The sequence below is a fragment of the Thyridium curvatum genome (assembly GCF_004353045.1).
Source record: "Thyridium curvatum strain D216 chromosome Unknown NODE_12_length_601061_cov_81.036774, whole genome shotgun sequence".
In the NCBI taxonomy this organism is placed as follows: domain Eukaryota; kingdom Fungi; phylum Ascomycota; class Sordariomycetes; order Thyridiales; family Thyridiaceae; genus Thyridium; species Thyridium curvatum.
The window spans coordinates 326,679-349,894 of NW_022156767.1; the positions used below are offsets into that span (position 1 = coordinate 326,679).

The 23,216-nt window shown below is 53.6% G+C and overlaps 10 protein-coding genes across 10 annotated transcripts; 6 read left to right on the forward strand and 4 right to left on the reverse strand.

Annotated features, from left to right (window-relative positions):
- Nucleotides 1-1,007: 1,007 nt before the first annotated feature.
- On the forward strand, nucleotides 1,008-2,540 carry E0L32_002913 (uncharacterized protein; the record flags this gene model as incomplete). The annotated part of the gene is made up of 7 exons (XM_031137155.1): nucleotides 1,008-1,135; nucleotides 1,202-1,496; nucleotides 1,555-1,927; nucleotides 1,998-2,046; nucleotides 2,105-2,254; nucleotides 2,320-2,474; nucleotides 2,530-2,540. 7 exons carry the CDS (start codon nucleotides 1,008-1,010, stop codon nucleotides 2,538-2,540), a joined length of 1,161 nt encoding a protein of 386 aa, XP_030999523.1.
- A 229-nt stretch (nucleotides 2,541-2,769) lies between these two features.
- Nucleotides 2,770-3,665, reverse strand: E0L32_002914 (uncharacterized protein; the record flags this gene model as incomplete). The annotated part of the gene is made up of 3 exons (XM_031137156.1): nucleotides 2,770-3,033; nucleotides 3,100-3,370; nucleotides 3,421-3,665. The coding sequence occupies 3 exons, from the start codon at nucleotides 3,663-3,665 to the stop codon at nucleotides 2,770-2,772; spliced, it is 780 nt and encodes a 259-aa protein (XP_030999524.1).
- A 999-nt stretch (nucleotides 3,666-4,664) lies between these two features.
- E0L32_002915 (uncharacterized protein) lies at nucleotides 4,665-5,860 on the forward strand (the record flags this gene model as incomplete). The annotated part of the gene is made up of 2 exons (XM_031137157.1): nucleotides 4,665-4,705; nucleotides 4,807-5,860. 2 exons carry the CDS (start codon nucleotides 4,665-4,667, stop codon nucleotides 5,858-5,860), a joined length of 1,095 nt encoding a protein of 364 aa, XP_030999525.1.
- A 195-nt stretch (nucleotides 5,861-6,055) lies between these two features.
- On the reverse strand, nucleotides 6,056-7,777 carry E0L32_002916 (uncharacterized protein; the record flags this gene model as incomplete). The annotated part of the gene is made up of 3 exons (XM_031137158.1): nucleotides 6,056-6,246; nucleotides 6,299-6,785; nucleotides 6,839-7,777. 3 exons carry the CDS (start codon nucleotides 7,775-7,777, stop codon nucleotides 6,056-6,058), a joined length of 1,617 nt encoding a protein of 538 aa, XP_030999526.1.
- A 740-nt stretch (nucleotides 7,778-8,517) lies between these two features.
- On the reverse strand, nucleotides 8,518-9,714 carry E0L32_002917 (uncharacterized protein; the record flags this gene model as incomplete). Its single annotated transcript, XM_031137159.1, has 1 exon — nucleotides 8,518-9,714. The coding sequence occupies one exon, from the start codon at nucleotides 9,712-9,714 to the stop codon at nucleotides 8,518-8,520; it is 1,197 nt and encodes a 398-aa protein (XP_030999527.1).
- Nucleotides 9,715-11,269: 1,555 nt separating this feature from the next.
- Nucleotides 11,270-14,201, forward strand: E0L32_002918 (uncharacterized protein; the record flags this gene model as incomplete). Its single annotated transcript, XM_031137160.1, has 2 exons — nucleotides 11,270-13,248; nucleotides 13,307-14,201. The coding sequence occupies 2 exons, from the start codon at nucleotides 11,270-11,272 to the stop codon at nucleotides 14,199-14,201; spliced, it is 2,874 nt and encodes a 957-aa protein (XP_030999528.1).
- A 643-nt stretch (nucleotides 14,202-14,844) lies between these two features.
- Nucleotides 14,845-16,242, forward strand: E0L32_002919 (uncharacterized protein; the record flags this gene model as incomplete). The annotated part of the gene is made up of 1 exon (XM_031137161.1): nucleotides 14,845-16,242. The coding sequence occupies one exon, from the start codon at nucleotides 14,845-14,847 to the stop codon at nucleotides 16,240-16,242; it is 1,398 nt and encodes a 465-aa protein (XP_030999529.1).
- Nucleotides 16,243-16,794: 552 nt separating this feature from the next.
- Nucleotides 16,795-19,036, forward strand: E0L32_002920 (uncharacterized protein; the record flags this gene model as incomplete). Its single annotated transcript, XM_031137163.1, has 4 exons — nucleotides 16,795-17,268; nucleotides 17,322-18,327; nucleotides 18,383-18,580; nucleotides 18,636-19,036. 4 exons carry the CDS (start codon nucleotides 16,795-16,797, stop codon nucleotides 19,034-19,036), a joined length of 2,079 nt encoding a protein of 692 aa, XP_030999530.1.
- A 48-nt stretch (nucleotides 19,037-19,084) lies between these two features.
- Nucleotides 19,085-20,662, reverse strand: E0L32_002921 (uncharacterized protein; the record flags this gene model as incomplete). The annotated part of the gene is made up of 1 exon (XM_031137164.1): nucleotides 19,085-20,662. The coding sequence occupies one exon, from the start codon at nucleotides 20,660-20,662 to the stop codon at nucleotides 19,085-19,087; it is 1,578 nt and encodes a 525-aa protein (XP_030999531.1).
- A 466-nt stretch (nucleotides 20,663-21,128) lies between these two features.
- E0L32_002922 (uncharacterized protein) lies at nucleotides 21,129-23,067 on the forward strand (the record flags this gene model as incomplete). Its single annotated transcript, XM_031137165.1, has 4 exons — nucleotides 21,129-21,456; nucleotides 21,508-21,809; nucleotides 21,872-22,621; nucleotides 22,678-23,067. 4 exons carry the CDS (start codon nucleotides 21,129-21,131, stop codon nucleotides 23,065-23,067), a joined length of 1,770 nt encoding a protein of 589 aa, XP_030999532.1.
- Between the last annotated feature and the right edge of the window lie 149 nt (nucleotides 23,068-23,216).

The following is a 23,216-nucleotide window of genomic DNA, read 5'->3' on the forward strand; positions in this document are numbered from 1 at the left end:
CCCAGGGTTACCTAAGCTGATGCGGATGCAAATTCTGTACCAAATTTGCCTCTATCAAGTCCGCCTTCCGCTCTTGTCCAGCTGACGAGCAGGCCGATGCTTTCGGGAGCATTCTGCAAACTTTGATGCGTCGGGTTGCTTGATCAATCAGTGGCAAAAGAAGGCCGCGGAGAGATTGAATACCGAGGCCCGACCAATGGCGGTCTCTTGCGCCCGAACGAGCCTAGCCGCCGCCTGGGGAGAATCCACGTGCCAGCTGCCAGGTGAGACCTGGCGGGAGTCCCGGCTTCTTTTATTCGAGGCGCAAACATCAAACAGATTGGGCCAATGCCAATGTTCTCCAAGTAGGCTACGGTGAGCCGGCAAATGCAGAATTGTAGGTATGTTGGATCGGCCCTCTTCTTCTTATCGCCCGACATTTCCCAACCACCCCGCATTGTCCTCGATCGCCGCTCTTGGCGATGCTTGATTGTTCGACTGGCTCCAGTCCGCGATAAGGCCTCCGATGACTCGGGCTAGCTTCCCTTCCCAAAGAGGCAATGCCCGCGGCATTTTCACCGCTGGCAAAGATAAGATCTCGCTGACAAGTCGATTGACAATGCCCATTAACACCTGCTTTATCATCATCTTTCCCGGTTCACGCAGTTCTCGGTGCTCGTTAACCGACAAGAAGCGGGCCATTCGGCGATGCCAAGATTTCTGGGCTTTGTGGCCTCACCCGACGGAGTCAAATATCGCATGGAGACTCGGCTTGGCGAACGCTTCGCTGTCGAACGGGCCATGATAAGTCCCAACAGAGTGGTAAACTCATAGATAGAGAAGCTTGGCAGATGCAACTTGACGCATGGCATCTTGTCAGCAGAATGATGCGCCCCGCGCCCGTGGGGTCTGTCTTGTGTGTGTATAAGACGACATCAAGTTCCCATCTTCGCCCAGGTCCGGCCCTGCACATCAGAAGCTAGACCTGCATTCCCTGTAGACGACGATCTTGAACCACCTCTTCCGCAATGTTTCCCAACATCTTCTCCAAGGCTGGTCTGACCACCGCCTTTTATACACTTGCCTTGGCATCGCGCTGCTCCGCGAACGATGGCCTTGAGTGGATCTCAAAAGATCCCACATTGCCCAAGGTCGTGTAAGTCCAACAAACATCGTCCTTCCTGTGTTCATTGGGCAACTGGTATTCATACGGCCATTGCAGAATCTACAGCGCGGGCGGTACCATCCTGTCTGCCTCCAACTACAGTCGACTGGACAACATCAAGTACGGCCGTGGCGTCGGCCCAACACCCCAGCAGCTCATCGGCAATGTGTCCGAAGTGCTCGATGTCGCACAGCTAGCCGTCGTGAAGTTTCCGGCCACGGGAGGATCTTCCGGTCTCAATTCGTCGCTCTACCTGAACATCAGCCAGTATGCAAACCGCCAGCTCTGCTCCGAGGGGTCTGACATTGCTGGAGCCATCATGTTCCACGGCACCAACACTCTGGAGGAGACCGTATGTGACCTGCTAGGACTTGGTTTCGCAGGACATGCTGACAACATCTACCCCCTAGGCCTTTGGCGTGGACCTGACCTTCAACTGCTCCAAGCCCTTCATCGCCACGGGCAGCATGCGGCCCGACACCTACGTCTCGCCCGACGGCCGCTCCAACTTCTACCAGGCTGTGGCGGCAGCAGCTTCTCCCGCCTCTCGTGACCGCGGTGGACTCATCGTCTTCAACGACCGCATCAGCTCCATCTTCTACTCGTCCAAGACCAACGCCAACACCCCCGACACCTTCAAGGCCCTGGAGCAGGGCAACCTCGGTGCCTTCCTGGGCGGCCAGCCCTTCTACTACTTCGACCCGGCCTATCCCACCGGCCGCCCGACCTTTGACGTCACCAACACCACCGTCTTGCCTGCTGTGCTGACCCTCTGGCTTCACCGTAAGTGGCAGTCTCATTGTTAACTCAACCTGGCGAGGGGATTTATAAGTGACATGCTGACGATGAATAGAGGGCTTCGATAGCACCCTGATGTACGCTGCTGTGGCGAATGGCGCAAAGTAAGGACCTCTTCAGAAGCCTGTCTTTGACTAGTGTGGCTACTGACTTCTTGCTCAGGGGCCTCGTCATCCTCGGCCCGGGCGCCGCGCAGCTTAGTCCCGCCGCCAACAAGGCAGCGGACGAGCTGTACAAGAAGGGCATCCCCACCATCGCCGTGCCTCGCCCCGTCACAGGCTCCGGCATGCCCGACCCGTACCCGGGCTCTGTGTACGTTCTCCTCCGCGTTGATGGCACCCAATAATGATCAATGCCCTGTCACTAACAGACGACAGCATCTTCTCAAGTTATGTCGGCGGCGACCAGGCCCGCATCATGTTGCAGCTCGCCATCAACGCCGGGTATAGCATGGACCAGATCCGCGACCTTTTCGAGGGCCCGCTGCGAAAGGCCATCTTTGGCACAAAGGTCAACCAGATGACGTATTTCGGTATGTCTTGATCGCCAAGTTAGGTATTTTGGATAGATGTAATGATATACTTTAGCACAGGAATGAGTGTTGAGAATGCAATGGGGCGTAAATCCTGTTGATTCTGCAGTAGGCAGCCTCGAATCTTGCTTGGAGACGTCCAGTCTCGCCCAATCCTGCCAAGGCTTACATCTAGATGGAACCCCCCAACTTCGCTCTTGTAGCAGCGCCAATAAGTGAATCAATCAATGGAAGTACAGTTGTGGCAATGCCGAGCCTTGGTTCAGTGGAACGAGCTTAGATCCATCTGTCGTGTTCAAACACCAATTTCCTCGCTACTCTGACGGAACTCGCCATTGTCTCTCTTCTCCCCTGATACCTTCCGAATGTTCTGAGTCGCGATACCTACCGCAATAAACATGATCGTCGGGATGAGTTCTGGTAAGAAGCCGAGAAGAACTCGAATCGTGATCGACCCGGTGACGGGGTTGAGGTAGCTCTTGCGAGTGCACAGGGCTACCAGGCTGTAGAGAACTCGAATCCCGATGAAAGGCAGGGCGAACAGAACGCAAAATACCATCTAAGAATCGAAGAGAGCGATCAGAACGACGAGTCAACTCTGAAATAGGGAGAGGGCAGGAAGTACCTTCGTTCCAAGACGTTGAGTCTCGCTTGGAGGAACGTCATTCCTCATCAAGATAGACAAGGTGGTCCATACGCAGAGGATCACCCATGAGACAGTCAATATGGCGATTCCCGCCTCGACCAGTTGTATGTCGCTTGATTTAGGGGTAGCGCTCTGAAGGGCCGAGGATCCGACGCCGAGTAAGGCTATCCCTCCTACAACGATGATGTGAAAGAAAAGGACCAGGATCCACTCGAGTTGAGCCTTGGTATGAGCTATCCTATACGTTCTCCTACGACATTTTAGACCTTAATCTCGACTCAGGATCTTGTCAAGACGAACCCTTCATGTAGAACCCCAGATACGGCCAGTAGAAGAGGCGACAGCCCAATGTTGGAGATGATATTGCCAGATGTTGATCCCGGATTCATCGACAAGGCGCCACCAACGATTCGAAGTGTGCAGAAGGCAAACAGATAGATCCAGCCGGGCAAGCCAGGCAGGCCATGTCGGACGAGTACGAACAAGACTGGCAGAGCGAGAACTGCGTAGATGGCCAGCTCGGCCGTCGCGAGAGGGTTCGTCATGCTTGAGCACGGTAGGGGGGTGGTGATTCGTGATATTCCGGCTTGTGTCTCGGGACCTGAGGAGGTTGTTCTAGGGCACTATCGTATCCTTGGAATCTTGGTTCGTCGGGGTAGTCGTCCTTCTGCCGCCGCTTGGCCTTGGACTTGTCTTTAGACTTGAGGATAATGGCCGTCAGTGAGGCAACGACAAGGAGGAGAATCCGCATGGTAGGACTGTACTGCTAGCTAGAACGGCTTCAATATCTCTCGTTGTGAGGAAGAATCTTGTGGTAATCGATGGACAACTACTGCTAACTGAGAAGTAAAGAAGCACGACTTGAGCAGATGGCAGAGAAGCCAAGACTCGGGCTTTACACGTGTTCGAGGACCGAAGGCGGCCTCTGGATACGCGTGGCTGGTCCATTTTTTATTGAACATGTACTAAACCATGACACGCCGTGCCAGACATCTCGGGGTTGGCCATATGCCTGCATGGATCTCCGGTACTTCGGATCCGGTAGTGGAATGCACCGAAATCAGAGTTCCCTCAGAACATTGAAGAGCTATCCACTTGCAGGGCTGCCACTAACCATCATTAGCCACGCTGAGCGACGCTAATGAACGAGACCGAGGATCCCTGTTCGATGCTGACATATGACCCACATTCCGATGATCAACGGCGACACTACCTCGAGACTACCACCCAACTGCGCGACACTCACAAAGCTTCATTTTCCTTGCAGGGTCCTCTTTCCCCTCTTCTCTCCTGAAACAGTAACTTTCAACGAGCTCATTGCCGGGGTTCCAACCCATCGGCGGCTAGGAGTGCCACCCGAGTCCCCTGTTTCGCCTCGTCGTCATGGATGGCGCAGTCGGAGCCAATAGACACGTACGGCCACCTCGTCTTTACCATAAGAAGTCTCGCAACGGGTGTGCTCGATGCCGAGCTCGGCGTGTTAAGGTAGACCCCTTTTATTGCTATAGGCAGCATATCGTACCCCTTTTGGAACTTCGCTAACAATGGACCCTCGGATCAGTGCGATGAGAGCCATCCAGTCTGTGTACGTACCTGGGGACCTCTGCTGTTATGCGGCAGAGACAACTGACATCACCTTATATAGAACAATTGTGATCGGCATAACGTACCTTGCATTTACGATAGAGGGCGCCCCCCCGTAGCCGCTACTCCCAGTCTTGAAGAGCCACTCTCTCCAGGCTTCGATGTCCACGTAGCCGCTCGGTCGACGTCGTGGTCAACATCGCATACTGGCTCACCGGCCTCGCCACGACTCTCTACCGAGCACCACCTACGTCCTTTCTCTTGGGAATTCAAGCTGTTTCACCATTTCACAGTTGCTACAAGCCATACACTGCCTGGAAGCCACATACCAAGCGTCAAAGACTGCTGGTCGGTGCAGGTCCCTCCATTAGCGGTCGATTATGAGCCGCTGATGTACGGCCTTCTTGCATTGTCCGCACTCCATATGATATCAACGGGATGCGAGGACCCAGAGCTTATACGCTGTCGTGATCATTATCTAGACGCTACGCTCCGAGCGCACCGTCAGGGACTGACTGGACTGCGAAAAGAGACCGCTGATGCGGCCTGTTTCGCGTCCATCATCCTGATGGTGGACACATTTGCTGCCTTGCATGGTCGGCCCCTCGATCCATATGAGCCTCCAGTCTCTGACCTGCGAATCGCTCGAGGCGTCCGCGTTGTGTTCCAAGCAGCATGGGAACACATCAAGGACGACCCCGACGCCAGCGCCATGATCATCGTCAGAACTTTTACTTCGTCGTCAGGAGTTTCCGAATCAATCAGCCAGGCTGACATCGGTCCTTTCTCCAAGATTCTGGAGGATCAAACTCAACTTGAAGGAGACACTCCTCAGGATATCGAATCGGATTTGCTACATGTATACCCTAAGGCTCTTCGACACATTCGATCTATCCAGAATGCCGTCCGCTCGCGCGAACATCCAATGGTGCTGTGCCGAATCATCATGTCCTTTGCGGGCCTAGTTCCGGAGAGGCTCCTGGACTGTGTCGAAGAAAGAAGGCCCCGTGCTCTGATTATATTGGCTCACTACTTCTCGCTTGCTTCGAATGCACGCGAGGTCTGGTGGATCGGCGAGTCTCCAGGACGAGAGGCGGCTGCAGTTCGCGAGGTCATACCAAGTAAATTCTTGCACTTGTTAGGTGAGATGGAATAGACTGTTGTTATAATGCACACAGATCTATTTCCAGTATCAATCCAAGACATAATTTGACGTTGACAGGACATTATTTTCATTTGTATTTTTTGATACGATCCTTTTGTTGATTCTAGTTCCCCGCCTCCTCACATTACAGATAATGCCTACAGGGGCAAGTCAATGCTGCGATGCCTTTTTCTACGACAGGGCTCATCAGATTGCCTCTTTGAGTTTGTACTTGAGGTACACACGGGGTTCGGGCCGGCGAGCTGAGAAGGCGTTCAGGTCGATTGGAGTCGGAGTGGTGATTGGGTTGCCATTGGCGTCACACGCTATGTAGTCGAACACGGTGGTAAAGAAGGCAACGATGAGATACTGCTCGAGCTTGGCAAAGCGCATACCCACTGGAGACAGGTTAGTATCGAAGAGCATGCGGGAAAGAGATCGAGAGCTTACAGCATGGGTGTCGCCCAACTCCCCAGCCAAGGTACGCGTATTGCTTCTTCTTGTCCTCGGCTCTGTCCTCAGAGTAACGACCAGGATCCCATTTGGTAGGGTTGGGGTAGATATTGGGGTCTTGATGAGTGTCGTTGAAGGGATAAGCTACATAAGCATCTTTGGGAACAACTTCGTCACCGACTTGGATATCGTGGCCGCTGATGTTGCGACGGAAGGTGGCCCCAGTTGCCGTAAGCCGAATGCATTCTCTCAGACACACCTCGATGGTCGGGAAGTCGGACTCCCAGGCCTCAAGCGGCACCGACGCCAGCTTCTCGACCATAGTGGCGTTGGGGTCTGTGGTAGTGGCACTCGTTCGGATGGCCTCTTGGACCTCAGACCGAACCTTGGTCATCCATTCCGGGTGCAGAGAGAGGAACACAAGAATCCAAGAGGCGTTCACGCCTGAGTTTATGGTACCAGCCAAAAGTCCGGAGACGACAAACTAGATTGTATTTTAGTGGTCCTGATCTCATTTTCGGAAGACAGTTCACTTACGCCAACAATGTTTCCCATGTCATCACCCTGGTCCATCATAATCTGCATCGCATCCGCGCCTCGCTTACCAGTCCGCAACCTCTCATCGCCGATCTTCTTCACGATTTCGAAGAGCCGCATACCAGCAACGGTCCTCTTAAACATGCCCCATGTCGGGATCCACGGATACATCACCGCCGTCGGCGACGTCAGACTATCCACCAAATGATACCAGTGCATCATCTTCCCCATCAGCTCCAGATCATCAGCAATGTCTCCGCACCCGACGGACCGGATGGTAAGCTGGAACGCAATCTTGAAGATGTTGTCAAACGGATCCACCACCGCCTCGTCTTTGAAGCCCTGGTTGGGGATGGCAACCGCCAGGTCCTTCAACCGCGCCCGCACATCGCCGATGAGCTTGGGCAGGTTCCGCTGCATAGCGTCCGTCCTCAGGACGCGCACCATGCGGCTGTTGAAGAACTTGGAAAAGTCCATCTTCTCCTGGGCCTCCTGCCGCGCCTTCTCGTCCCCGCCGGCCGCCGCCAGCTCCTGCTCGAGCTTCTTGGCCGCTTTCCTGGCGCCCGCGGAGGGGCCAAACAGCACCGAGAACCCCTCGGCGAGGCCGCCATAGCCCTCCGCGAAGCCAAAGTGGCGGTTGTCGAAAAAGACCTGCCGCGAGGCCTCCGACGTCAGGCCGACCACCGGCTTGCGGCCGACGAAGAAGCTAAAGTTGCCGGTCGGGGAGGTGCGCGCTGCATCGCGGAAGAATTCCCACCGTCGCGTGAAGAACTTGACGGCTCCGAAGACCGGGTAGACCCCATGAGTCAGCGGCGGTGCTTTGGGGTGCAGCGCCGGCCGTGAGAAGAGCTTGACGTAGGCTGTGAAACTGAGAAAGACAATAAGAAGAGGGAGCACGAGATATGGGTGCGGGATGGCCGCGAAGCTGAGTGAGGCCATCGTGGACGCGTTCAATTGAACGAACTCACTGTCTTTCCAATTGCGTGTCCAATACACCTTTTCCTAGACATATAGATATTTGAACTTTGTATGGCTAAAGGCTATTTGGAGCTCTCTCTACAGAGGCTAGGAGGTGCTTGGTGTCCGATGGTAACAACCAGTTACATGTTCAATTGGACCCTCACTCTGTTTCTCTATCTCTGTGATCGACAGATGGAGCATAAGCACGCAGCAGGAGTAAGCTTACAATTACGACAAGACTGGCGACGCAGAGGAACGTTGCATTGTTGACAAGAACTAGCGCGTGTCGTAAGTGGTAACTGGAGATCGAGTTCTGCGGCGAGAATACGTAAAGCCCGACCTTCCTAGATAGGTACAGGGCTATGCGGGCCAGGACCAGCTTGGCCAGAAACCTCGTACACAACCTTGATCTCATCTGGAAGGATTCGCCCTTCCCGCTGCTTGCTGACAGAGATCGTCCAAAACGGCTGACAAGCGCCGGGATGGAGCCCACTCGTAGGGATTAGTACGCGGCGTGTACAACCTTAATCTCTACTGCCCTTGCAATGAGGGTGACAATCCACTGTTGGAAGTGAGATTGCATACTGCGCGATGCAGGTCTCGTCTTGCTGCTGCAGTGACTAGTGCGAAGTGCGCGTGTGTGTTTCGAGACAGGAAGTCGCTGCGTATTCCGATGCCACCAATCGCGTGAATTATCGCTATCGTGAAGTAGGATAGGCTTAAGCCTTTACAGTTATCGGCTCCAAAATACCAGCAGTATACACAGTCTTGTGTCTTGGCAGCCGAACAGGCTCAACTGGTGCCGCTGGCTGCCAACAGACACTACCATGTCGTAGATAATCAGCAAAAGTGTTCTCAATAATATCATCATCCTTGTGTTCCTCTTCATCCCAGATCGAAGCCAGATTCTCCAGACCACAGGGAGGACCGTGGCTCAGCTTCATCATGACGCTGTTACGCAACACGTCATCTACGAAGCCTTTTGCTTCGGCGTATTTGTCTGCAGTGGTACCGGCTCCGCAGACCTTCGTTGTCAGCATGTTGTATTGCTTTCGTCCGTCCCATCCCGTGATTCGTTGCGCGTAGTACAGATGGTCCTCGGCTCTGAGGAGAAGAATCTTGTTGGCGAAATAGTCTGCACCATCGAAGCCGTCGTTGGGGTCTTGTAGGTGATGAAGACGCTCAAACGCCACAAAGTGCGCAAGATAATCACCGAGCGCGTTGTCTGGGATGAGAAGAGGCGGACAGTTGAGCTTATCAATCTGCACTTCAAACGGCGGTAGATGAGCCAAGAGAGGGTCCTTGTGAAACCCCTCTGCAGATGTCTTGCCTTCCCAGAGCTTGCAGTACACGTCATGCCATGCCTTCACCATCCGGTTCTTCCGCTTGGTCGCAATAAAACCGTTCAGCATGGTCCCTGCCTCGGCACGGAGCGGCATAAGGATACCGGCCATCTCGTAAGGGTTGGACGGATCTTCAATGGCACGCCAGCAGATGTCGTCTAAGTGCCGGAGCAGCAGCATCCCTGTATCCATCCACACTCCCCCGTGGATATACAACAGGGGCAATCTCAGCAGATCTGAGACGTGCTGGGGCGGGGCGACCATTGTTCTGGTATTCAAGGCATGGGGAAAGTAGGACTCTGGAACGAATCTGGAAAGATGATTTTCGGAACCGGCAACATCATCAAGCACGCGGACGGTCCACTGCGGACCGAGCCGTCGGGCCCAGTTGATGACATTCCGTTGGCACCAGGGACGCAGGCCATCCCAACCGGAGTGCCAGAAGGCCCAGACATTTTTGTCGCTTGTGACGGGTTGATTAACCGTCAGGGCGGAGATTATTTCAGCGTCGGATCGCGTATCCGGGTCAGCGATCACTGTGAGACCTTCAGGCGGTGAGTATGGTGCAGTCATGATAGCCGAGTCGATATGATAGGCACAACGAGTTTCAAAGTCTGTCCTCTGACTTGATGCCGATGAGGGTTGGTGTACAGGCGATGAGCAAGCCACATAGGACGACTATCCGACAGAAGTCAGGGGCGAGTTGTCATATTATCAAGTCACAATTTCTAAGACATAGTTAATGTTACCTGCTCACAAAATATCGACGCCAGATTCGTACGAGAAGGATCATAGTAGCTCCTCTTGGATCTTATTGACACCAGCACACCGAAAATTCGTCTCCAGTGGAGACTTGGATCTCCCCCTGGGCGGGTCATGGTGTAAGCCCAAGCCTCTTGGAACCCTATTACAGTCAAGGTAAAGTTGCTGACTCCTTCAGGAAGGTGATACGTCTGGACCCGAAGATTCATGAAGAAGCATGCAGCGTTTAGGAGACATTCGACTTTCGCTGCTACCAACATACTCCTCATATCATCAACTGCACATTGCTCAAATCTTGTGGCTAAGTCGTGACGGGTGTAACAATGGCAAGCTTCTTTCTATACTGAATGTCGTTTGATAAAGTTCGTCTGTCACTCGGTTGGAATGTTTCGTGTAGACCTTCCCATGCACTGCTGCTACCTTGCAACCCCAACTTGCCTTCCGAAATGTTGTCCGTTGACAGGGTGGTTGATCCTTTTGTGGATCGACATGTCGCCTGGAGGTAAAAGTACGATGCCCCGCGTTTCCGAATCGCGGTGATGCAAGGGCAATGATTGGCTCCAGCTTGCTTGCGGTAGCATTTGTGAGGTGTAAGCACAGGTGCGGCGAAGCTGGCGGTTAAGGGTACATACGAGCCAACCTTCAGAGGAGACGTGTCTCGTTTCTTGCTATCACACCAAGGGCAGAAGCCGCGCGTTGAATAGTTTGTGCCCCATCCATTGACCAATCGAAAACCGCCTCTCGTCATGATCAAGGGCTTGATGTCAGAGTCAGACTCTGTGTCCTTATGGTGGGTGCGTCACCACTCAAGAAAGCCAACATCCAGATGTGATCCGAGCATGCCCACCTCGGCTTCTGTTCCGGAGAGTATCGTCATAGGCCCGAGATACTATCTCACGTCAGTCTTATCACACACCGGAGCCGGCACGGCCCACATAAACTTACGGCGCGGTCCCCGCATTGCAACGTTTCCGCATTCGCTGTAGGGAATGAGAATGTACTTAGGTGACATAGTGTATCAGCAGCCTGGCATTGGACATTGATACAACTCAGGTCCACTTCTCTGATGCATATGTCTAAGCCAATGCTCGTTTACAATCACAGTGGCAAGAAGAACCCTATCACCTCCTGATGAGGATAATGCCGATGCGGACATCTTAGTAGTAGGTAGTGGCGGTACGGTCCAGGATACTCTCCAGGGTAAAGGAGGAGGAGACTTGGAGGTCTCGGAGATTTCGATGCGTATATCAGTATTCCTGCCCAGATAGATAACTAGATATCTGCCTCTTAATAGAGACCTATGAGAAAAGCCAACTGTTTTACTTGATTGCATAGTGCTCCTTTCTCAGCACAGCCATCCTTCACAATGGCACCTCACAAGTTGGAAGATTCGCCCGAGCCGGTGCCCGACCTGGTCCCGGTCTCCCACAAAGCCACTAAGATCTCCATTGATGACTCTCCGGCCGACTTGGTCCAAAACCTCTCACAGCTTCTGGCCCGGGCTGCTGCAACAGATGCCGGCCTAGTATACTACACGCCCGGGACGGTACCCCATATACCGCTCCGCCTTTCCTATGCTCAGCTTCTAGAAGAGGCTAAGAAGAAGTCGCGACTCCTCCACAGCATCAACGGAATCTCCCAGCAGTCTATTATCCTTCTCCATTTCGATAGCCAGTATGAAAATATCGTCTGGTTCTGGGCATGTACGCTCGGAGGCTTTCTTCCGGCGATCTCAACCCCTTTCGTCGCAGACCCTGTACAACGGAAGAAACACTTGCTACATCTCCAGACTCTGCTGAACCAACCCGTCGTTCTGACTACAACAAATTTGATCCCGGAGTTCCTTGGAGTGGAGGAACTATCACTGCATGCCGTTGAGTCTCTGGCCGTGGTCAATGGCCATGATGTCGCAGAGAGTTCCGCAGTGGTCAAGAGCAAGGACGAAACTGCTGTGCTTATGCTCACCTCTGGGTCGACTGGGAATGCTAAAGCAGTGCCTCTTCGACATGGCCAGCTGCTTGCCGCCGTCCAAGGCAAAAGTGAGCATCACGGAACCAAGAATGGAGATGTCTTCCTGAACTGGATTGGATTGGATCATGTTGCGAGCTTGACCGAGATTCATTTGCATGCGATGAGCCTGAGCAGTGACCAGGTTCACGTACCAGCCTCGGAGATGCTTCAGGACCCTCTGAACTTCGTGCGGCTGCTAGATGCCCACAAGGTCGTCTACACCTTTGCACCCAACTTCTTCCTTACCAAGGTCTTAGATGGTCTCATTTCTGCGGGTCCCTCCTTCAACGCGGACCTATCGCACCTTCGCGCCTTCATTTCGGGTGGCGAATCAAACGTCGTTGCAACCTGTGATGCCTTGACTAAAGAATTTGGTCGCTTTGGGCTGCAAGACGAAGCCATTCGACCCGGATTTGGCATGACAGAGACATGTGCGGGCTCTATCTATTCCAAGGCCTGCCCCTCGAGCGATCTCGCAAGGAGCCTAGAGTTTGCCAACCTCGGGACTTGTATTCCCGGCTTGGAAATGCGCATCATGAAGCTCGACGAGACCGGGCCTGCCAAATCAGGCGAGGCTGGACACTTGCAAGTTTTCGGGCCCGTACTGTTCGATCACTACTTCAACAATCCTGAGGCCACACAGGCAGCTTTCACTGAGGATGGCTGGTTTGCGACTGGAGATTTGGCATATATCGACGACCGGGGAAGTCTCAACCTCACAGGCCGCAGCAAGGACACGATTATTGTTAATGGCGTGAAGTGGAGCTCGACTGAGATTGAGACCGCCATCGAAGAGGAGGGAATCTCCGGCGTCGTCCCGTCCTTCACTGTTGCTTTTCCCCACAGAGCACCCAACTCTGCCACAGAAGACATATGTGTTGTCTACTCACCCAACTATCCTGCTGAGGACGATGCTTTGCGTTTCGAGACTGCAACTGCCATCTCCAAGACTGTGTCGCACATTTGCGGCAAGAAGCCTGATTATCTCATCCCCTTGCCTATACAGCTGCTGGAGAAGTCCTCTCTGGGCAAGATTTCACGGACCAAGGTCCGTGCTGCATTTGAGAAGGGAGAGTATGATGCCCTTCAAGCTGAGGACGCTGCCGCACTCGAACGCCACCGTGCAAGTATATGGCAAGAAGCACAGACCGAAACTGAGAAGGCGGTGCAGGATGTTCTGGCCGGGTTACTCAATATCACGGGAGAGCAGATAAGCATGAAGGCGTCTATCTTTGAGCTCGGGGTAGATTCATTCAACCTAATCACTCTGAAGTCGCTGCTGCAAAAGACGCTCAACGCCCCCGTCGACATTCCAATATCAATTCTCCTTACTGAGTAGGCTCAATCCCATCGATGTTTGATCACGATACGATATGATGCTAATTGGATTCAGGCCAACTGTTGCTGCTATTTCTGCCGCCATTGACTCGCTGCTATCAAAGCCCATCGTTTACGACCCTATCGTGCCTCTACAGCGTCAGGGCTCGAAGACGCCGCTCTTCTGCATTCATCCAGGATCAGGCGACATCCTCGTCTTCATTGCCCTTGCCGCCCACTTCTCCACGAGACCGGTCTATGCCATCCGCACTCGCGGCTATAACCCGAACGAGCGCCTCTTCACCTCCATCAAGGAGACAGCCGACACGTATGCTGAGCACATCAGGAAGACGCAGCCCGAAGGCCCGTACGCCATCGCCGGCTACTCCCTGGGCTCGACCCTCGCGTACGAGGTTGGCAAGGTGCTCGAGGCGCAGGGCCAAGAGGTCAAGTTCCTCGCCAGCATTGACTACCCGCCGCACATCAGGCGCTACATCAAGGGCCTGGACTGGGTTGATGTCCTGCTGCATATTGCCTTCTTTCTAGAGCTTATCGATGAGCCGACCATGGTCGATATCACTCCCAAGCTCCACGCCATGGGCACCCGGGCTGAAGCTCTCGCCTACATTTTGGAGATCGGCGACAAGGAGCGCGCCGTGGCGCTCGCCATCGATGACGCGAAGCTCGAGCTTATCAGCGACATTGCCGAGAACTTTAGGGTTAATGTGGAAGAGTACGAGCCCATTGGCAAGGTCGAGAACCTCGATGTCTTCGTGGCAGACCCTCCGACGTATGCGGCTGATGGGCGCAAGGACTGGCGAGAGAACAAGCTGGGCAAATGGACAGACTTCAGTCGCACCGAGACTGTATTCTGGGACTGCCCGGGTATCCATGCCAAGATGCTAAACACGCAGCATATGGCGGACTTTGCGAGGATCTTCAAGAGAGCGATGAAGAGGCGAGGGGTCTAGTGCAGGCATAGAACACAAAGAGGAGGTCCACAAGAAGAACATGAACAAACTGCCTTGACGAATTTCATGTAGAGAGTTGAATTTGATACATAGACAGAGTTGAAATTTTAGTAGCTGAGCATTCAAGAAATCTCATTCTGGTTTATAAAGTCAAGCAAGATTGACTGAAGAGTCGCGTGTTTGACACATGGTGTCTACTTAGATTTAGCTTTTCTCTCCCCATTTGTCTTCTTCTGACGCCACTTGTACTGTCATCGCAGAAGTCCGTTATACACACCCTGAGGAACATATCCTTATCAACTCGATAATTCCCATTGAGGGAAGAGTTTACAAATGAGTACAAGCGTAGGACATATTATAGAGACCTACGAGGACTTCAGCATTTGAAATGAACAAACTTGGCCTATTCAATGTGCGTATCCTTAGAAGTCAGCAGTAACGTTACATCACCCACGTGCTGATTAGTTCTTGGTATATGACCTAATGCAAACACTTCAACAGGTACGCATTTACTGCAGCGCTCTAATCCACATATGCGAATGGGAGCAACACGATTGAAGTCACGAAACAAGCTCAGTGGTGATGGGCACGAGCAGTAACACCACGGTTTTTCACCAATTCTCTACCAAAATCAGTATTGAACATGGAACACCCTACCCCCGCAGATGAGTGTCATCAAGAAGATGCGAAACCATTGCTATTCTTTACCGCCATGCCTGGTGAAGGGCATACGTATCCTCTGATTACCATAGCATCTTCCATGATCAAGCGGGGATATTCCGTCTACTTTCACGCGGGAGCACAGTTTGAAGCGGACATACTCTCTATGGGCGCAGACTTCAGCGTGGTTCCCTCCATGCTCGACCCAGTTCCTGACCCAGAAGCCGCCATGGCAGCCGGGCGAGCCATCACAGATTTACGAGTGCCGCTCTTCGTTCATGGTCTGACAAACTTTCTCTACAACACGTTACCTGTTCGAACCCAGCTTCTCGAAGATACGCTGGTCAAGGTCAAGGAGCGAAATCCATCTCGCCAAATAATCATCATTCATGAGCTCTGCAGCATGAACGTTCTCCCTTTTGCATTTGGCCGACCTGTCCCGAGAGGCTTCTCCTCTTTCCCCAAGACTATCGGTATTGGGGCTGTCAACATTTCCTACCCCAGTTTTGATACGGCACCCTTTTCCATGGGTCTACCGTTCGACACCTCAGAGGCCTGTCGACTTCGCAACAAAGAGCTTCACAAACTCGCCGACCAAGGCCCCTGGCGGCCACTCTTCGACGCGGCAGAGCGTGCTTTACGCGCTGCCGGCTGCACAACAACACCCGAGGGCCATCCTTTCCGCTCGTGGTATACCGCACCCGATGTGTGCTTTCAGATGTGCAGCGCAAGTATGGAGTACCCACTGTCCGACATGCCTTCAAATCTGCGATTCGCAGGCTGTCTCCCACCCAAGGTGTCAGGAGCCGACTTTGAAGCGCCGGGCTGGTGGGGTGACGTTCTAGACAGTGCAGGAAGGGAAGATCGACATGTCGTCTTCGTTTCTCAAGGCACAGCTGAAGTCGACTATGGCCAGCTGATTGTGCCGACGATGGAGGCGTTCAGGGGCCGAGACGATATGTTGATTATCGTTACCCTCGGGATAAGAGGGGCTACACTGGGAGAGGGTGTCGATGTGCCTGATAATGTGCGCTGCGCGGACTTTCTGGCCTACGATCGAATATTACCGCATGCCGACGTCTTTGTGTGCAACGCAGGCTACGGGTCGACAAGCCACGCGGTGACTAACGGAGTACCCGCAGTGCTAGCAGGGGAGGTGCTCGACAAGAAGGAGGTGACAATGAGGGCAGTCTACGCGGGCTACGCATGGGACTTGAAGTCGGTGGCACCCGGCGCTGAACAAATAAGGGCCGGTGTGGAGGCAGTGTTGAATGACAAGAAGTACAAGGAGAGGGCAATGGAGCTTAAGGCAGAGAATGAGGAGATGGACTGCATGCAGACAATAGAGAGACAGATTATAGAATTCACAATCACTCAATGAATAGAGTGGGAGAAGAAGTCTAACATAAACTGGATGAAGGATGAAGCTCAGTTGTAGCCTACTAAATAACTTGATGGAAAAAGTGGTTCAGAAGTACATGCGATTCAACACTCGGGTCCGCTTGTTTGGCCCACTTGGGATTGGAATTGCACTATCGGCATTCAACAAGGTTTCGTGGTGTAGTTGGTTATCACATCAGTCTAACACACTGAAGGTCTCCAGTTCGAGCCTGGACGAAATCATTTTTTGCCATCTGCCTTGGCTTGTACCCCCTTGATATTTCCTTCGTTTCAACTTCTATGTTTTGAAACTCCTTTTTATTTGGATTCTACATCTTTGTAGAAAAACATTCATTCCTCTTCTCTTTTGATTTAGTTTGATGTCTGCACCAACAATGAGAGTCGCTGGAGCATGGGCCCTGCTCATGTCTCAGGTCATCAGACCCACCGTTTCCCCACTACCCTCCGCTACAAAAGGGAGTGTGCTAATCTGGTGGAGCAGTCAGTGTTGATCGAAGAAATGCAACCTCGCCATCCTTCAAAATACATCACCATGGAGGTCTTGACGCCCTCGGATTACCAGTTCGGTCGCAGAAAGCGTCCAAAACGGAGTCTTAGACCGTGTGATGCGTGCCGAAAGAGGAAAACTCGGTGCATCGCCGGCAAGGAGAGAGACGGCAAGTGTGTCCACTGCGAGCTGCGCGGCTCAGCTTGCACCTTTCAGCAGAAGCCGCCAGACCGTCTGCCGCAGTCTGACACGACACCTACTCGAACTGGCCAGTCGGCGCCTTTGGTACAGCTGGCAGAGCGTGCCTCAGTTCAAGGAGACATGTCCCCTGAACAGCCACGGCGAACCACCGGGGACAGCCAGGGTCCCGCCCGTACCGGGAGTGATGTCCAGCCGGAGCATGAAAGCCCGGCGTCTGCTGTGTCGGATTTCACACCCGACGCCTCGACGTTGGGGCTAGCACACTCTCGCTTTGCAGAGCTGTACGGACTTGGAAGCGATATGGAACCTATACTAATGGTAGGCGATGTGCCTTCTGCGTCACTGGGAGCGCAGTGTAGCTGACTGCTTAGCGTCACCGACCTTATGACCCCTTTACTCAAGAATTCGGCCTCGAGACTCACGCCATTCGGCGTGTGCTGGAGCGGGATGCTGGCCTTGTGGACTATCCTCTGACCTTCCACATGGTGTCAGACCAGAAGGCTCTTGAGTACGACGCTGTTCATCACCAAGTTGACGCCATCGAGTCGTGTGTGCGCCCCAATGGCCCAAGTCTAGTGGAGCTGTTTTGGAGACACGTCCAGCCGTGCTATCCCTTACTACACAAGGAGTTCTTCATGCTGAACTACAACCGATCATATCGCCATATTGAGCCGGCAGTGCTGGGTGCCGTTTATCTGTCTGCACTACGCTGGTGGTCATATGATCCTGAGCTTTCCATCCGGAGCATGCCTGACTCCATTCTGCTCAGGAAGCTCTTGCATGAGTCCATCTCGTCCTCGTATCACCGGCCGAAGCTGTCGTCTATTCAGGCCATCCTCATACTTCTGCAGTGTCAACCAGAAGACCCTCTGAACCCTGATCACACATACGCCTGGGGGTTGACCTGCCAGGCCCTAGCGATCGGCCAATGCCTAGGCCTGCATCTTGATGCCACAAACTGGTCCATCCCGTCGTGGGAGCGAAACATTAGAAAGAGGTTGAGCTGGGCACTCTACATGCAGGACAGGTGGACAGCTCTGGCCTATGGTCGCCCCGTGCACATCCACCACGATGACTGGAGTGTCCAAGAGCTGTCCCACTCAGACTTTGTGGACTGCGACAACTCGGTGGCTGATGAAGAACGACGGTCCATCAGTGCTACGGGCAAGGTCCAGTTCATGATGATGGTACAGCTAACACAGATCCTATCCGCTGTGCTTTCCTCTTTTTATACCGCAAGGACTGCCTTTGACCAAGACGCTGTCTTGCTTTATCAGCGCGCACAGCCGCTGTTGGACCGCCTGCAGGAATGGTATCAGAGCATACCTTCTTCCCTGCAGATGAACATCACCTACCAGAGGAAGTTGTCATTTCATGGTATGTCCATCTTTCCGTTATCACACAGAGAAAAGTGAAAATGATATTGGTCTAGGCTATCTCCATTTCTCGTACTATGGAGTAGTGATCGCTATCCTGCGTCGGCTCATTAGATCTACAGCGTTGCCACCACGCTGTAACGACGACCAGCTGCTCGCCAGTATTCGACAGCTTGCCCTCCAGACCGCACAGAATGCGATCAGCTTTGCTTTAAGTCTACGGCCAGATCAGCTGGAGGCATTTTGGTATTTCAGTATGGACCATCCTACTGCTCAGTTTTCGGCATGTTTTGGCTTATACCGCAACAGCTTCTCCCTATCTCTTCGCACTCGTCGGATCTTTTACGACTCTGCTGCTGGTCAGCTCCCTCTCTTCCCAGGAGCGGAGCTTCTGGCAGGAGACACTCAACTCCTACCTGTGGAACCTGCGAATGATGAGCAAGAGCAGCGAGCCAATGCGGTACGCGGTCAACCGGCTCGAGGGCGCCATCCTACGAGGCCTCGAGCATGCGCTCGCCGTGAACCTGAACGAGCCTCTAGACGATACAGTCAGTCCCATGATGGCCAACTACGTTACCGAAGCCTTCGAGTACACAGACTTTGGGGACTGGGACCTTGCCCACGGCGTTACCGGCGCATTCGATTTACTAAGCGCAGCACAGCTGGAGCCGAATGCTTTACTGATGGGACACACGATGGGAGGTGGCTAGAGTACGGTAATCTAACATTGTATAAGCTGTGTATAATCGGAGTCTATCTCAAGAGTCTGTTCTCCACAGAATGCCACCGTGTCTTATCGAGACATTGGAGAGGTCTACATCGCCATCCTCGACGAACCAACCGAGACGGCGGGTCTCAGAATTGGCATCCTTCGTCACCGGCGCAACCGGGAGAGGCAAGCGGAAGCTGATGGACCGTCCTCCGCAGAACACCTCGATCAACTGGCTTCTGAGGATCAGGGTCACACCTCCGGATAGGCTCACACCTTCGTGACGCACGATCTCGGGTCCATCAACAGGTCGGAGTAGATGGAGACCATACTGATCGGCCCAGAAGTCATCGAGTGGTGGGAAGTTTGTCAGTAGAGCAACGTTATATCTGTCGCCGACGCTCGGTGTAAACTGCAGGCGATGGGCCTTCTCGTCCGCGTCGACCTGCAAGAGGACGCCAAAGGCATGCGCGTCACACTTGGCGACATCGAAATGGAGAAGGAGATCCTCCGTCTCCGCGGCGCCCAGGTCCGGGAAAGCGGCCTTTGTTGACCCAACAGCCGAAAGCGAAACCTCAGACCGGACTACCTTGGATGGTACAGCCTGAGAGGTCTCATTGAAAAGCTGCTCGATGCCGGCGGCGGGCTCGACGCGCAGGTATCCATTCTCGTCCGCACAGACCTCTCGCGGCGTCCCAAGATCGCCGCCCCAGAGCCACTTGCCCTCCTCGTCGACGTAATCGCCCGTCCAACCAAAGTAGATCCGCTTGCTGGGATCCCCAGCCTTGGGGCACGACTTGGCAGCATACCACCTGCGACCGTCCAGCCGGCCGTGCGAGCCATCGCGGGGGATGCGGAAGGGTCCGTACGGGGAATCCGCGATGCGGTATACCGTTCCGGAGTTGGGGGCGTGGAACCGCGAGTAGAGCAGGTACCATTTGCCGTTCGGCAGGCTGAACAGCTCCGGGCACTCAGGGCAGAACATGTCGTTGGGGGAATACAGGGGCTCCGACGCAAAGGTCCACGTATCCAGGTCCGTGGACCTGAGCAGGGCGATGCAGCCGCGGCTCCAGTGCGGGCCCTCTGCTAATCTCGAGGCGATGATCATCCAGTACTGCTTTTCGGTCTCGTTGTAGAATATATAAGGGTCTCGGAAGTCAATGTGCTCGAGCTTTGACCTGCCGTCACCGTTGAACGTTATCTCATACCCCGGGTACTGAAATTTGGTTCCGTGACGGTCTGATGATTTCGCCCGTAGGATGACCTGCTTGCCGTTATCTGACAGATTGTAGCCCGTGTAGAAGATGTTCATGGTACCGTCCGGCCCAAGCACAGCGGCGCCTGTCCATGCTCCGTCCGCATCGGGGGCCGTCTTGTCATCGCTAGGCTTGATGCTGGGCTCGGCGTCACGTGTCCAGTCGACCAAGTTCTTGGAGCGCATGCGCCACCAGGTCGACCGAAGGCGAGGCGGATGGTGCCTGGTGAAGGGAGGAGTAGTCAAATGGAAGACATGATAGGTATCGTCTACCAGTAACGGGATGGCATCGGCTGCCGCCTGAGCAGGAGAGACACGACTGTAAGAGCCGCTCTCCGGAGGTGGTGTTGGCACAAGGCTTGTGCTGCTCATCTTGCTGTCCTGTTATCGTAATGCAAAGGGTTTCCTTTAATTGAGACGCTTGACCAGGCTCATATTTGATCAAAAGGATAGCAGCTGCTCATTATGATCACTATTCGAGATCGTCTTATGAGCTCCATTCCGGTCTTGTCAATTGGTATGCGACTGTTGCAACTCATGAGGTGACTAATGATCGTTTGATGTCTACCACGAACAAGAGTATTGCCTTCGGCCCGCCGGCAGCCTTACCGGCCGAGGCGTGTCATCCCGTCGGTAAGTACTCGCTGGACTCTCACCTGACTTGGTGTGCGCCCTGGTGGCGTCGAGGACCACCACAGAACGGCCTCGTCATCCTGGCCCACTCAAACCTGCCGTCGCTTCACTGCCTGCGGCATTCCTAATTAGGTAAGGATCAGGCTTTCAGTGGATCCGCTTTGCATGAGTTGTGATGACAACACGGCGGCAGTCTCTCGACATTATGCGGAGAACCATCAAACTCTTCTCCAGTATCTGGGGTCATGGTAACTTCAGGGGCAATATCTGGGGTGGTGTGGTCTTGTTTTCTGCAGCTCCGCTAGCGGCTGGCAATTTTTATAAGTATGCCGATGACGATCTGGCCGACATCCGCAGCCTCTCGCGATACACTCACATCCACACAACACTCAACCACCACCGTCTAAACGCCTCGAATCTTCTCACAATGGCTATACAGTACCCCTACGTATGGATATTCTGTGGTTTTGCCTCCCTTGGAGCATTTCTTTACGGATTCGATGGCGTTTACTTCAACGGCGTGTCTACGCTTGGTATGTTGATCCTGTGTTTGTGTCGAGGATGTTGCTGACGGCATAGTTCAGATGTCTTCATCAGGCATTTTGGAGAGAAGAATGCCGAGGGGCAGTATGCGATCTCCCCATCGACATTGTCCGTCATGACTTCCATGATCAACGTTGGCGAGTTGGTGGGATCCCTGGGTGCTGCGCCCCTCAACGACTACCTCGGCCGCAAAGGCGTCTTCTTGGTTGGCACGGCCGCTGTCATCCTCGGTGTCGTTCTCCAACTCGTTACGTCTTCCAATAGAGACCTCATCACTGCTGGTCGTGCAATCCTTGGCTTCGGTGTTGGCAACTTTTCGGCTACTTCACCGCTATATATGGGCGTAAGAATTACAAGTCCCACATGAACTTCTCATGTCATAACAAGACTGACTCGTCTTTCCAGGAAATTGCTCCAGAGTCCATGCGCAGCCCCTTGCTTATGTGCTGGCAGCTCACCCTCTCCGTCTCCCAGATCATCGCCGCTGGTATCAATCGTGGCATGGTTGACATTGATACGACTTTTGCCTATCGCTTTCCCATCGGCTTCCAGCTCCTTTTCCCTGCCCTGATCCTCAGCGGTATCTGGTTCGTTCCCGAGTCACCGCGCTGGCTCATCCGCCGTGGACGCCGTGAAGCTGCTGAAAACTCGCTCCGTCGTCTCAACCGCGATGACAAGACCTATGACCCTGCGCCGGCTGTCGCAGAGATGGAAGTTGCCCTCAACGAGGAGCTTGAGGTTCAGGCACAGGGAGGCTGGATGCAGCTAATCACAGATCCGGTTGAGCGGCGCAAGGTCATTTACAGTGCCGGCGCTCTCGTCGCGCAGCAGATCAACGGCATCCAGTGGTTTTACTACTTTGGAACCGTCTTCAGCAAGGCCATTGGGTTGCAGGACCCCTTCCTCATGACCCTCATCGTCTTCATCATCCAGGTCTTTGTCGTCTTGGCAGCGGTTCTGCTGGCCAACCGTATACCTCGCCGACCGCTGCTCATGGTGACGACTGGCATCATGACCGTGTCCATCTTTGTCGTTGGTTGCCTCGGCATTCCTGGCGGGGAGCCGTCGCAAGTCATTGGCAAAGTCATCATCAGCTTTGTCATTATTGAGATTGTGGCGTTCAACTTTGCTTGGGGCCCGCTGGGATGGACTATTGTAAGGACTACTCTTCCATTCTTTTGACTGTAACGACAGCTGACACTATATTGTAGGCATCTGAGATGGCTGTCGGCCGAAACCGGAACAAGATCTACGCCGTCGCCGTCGCTTGCTTCTGGGTCACCGTCTGGGTCACCGTCTTCACGCTGCCCTACCTCTACTACTCGGCCAATCTGGGACCCAAGACTGGTTTTGTCTACACTGGTCTCTGCTTCGTCACCTGGGCCTATGTCTACTTCTGTGTCGGCGAGGTCACCGGACGCACTATCGAGGAGATTGACGGTTTCTTCAGAGACGGCATCCCCGCCAAGAAGTGGAAGAACCAGCCGCGCAAGCACATTGCCGCATCTACTGCTCACAGCGAGCACAAGAAGATCCTGGACGTCAGCTCGGAGGACCAGGGGGAGAAGGGCACTGGGGAGCACCGCGTTTCGGAGCAGTAGTTGGCTAGCGACTGGATATAGGGGGTTAGTTCGCGTCACATGGACTACAATTGTAGTCCGATATTGAGATAATTACTCAATATTGATAAAGAATGACTGCTTGCATATCATTATCGAGCATCAGATGGGTTATCCCACTATCAAGACAA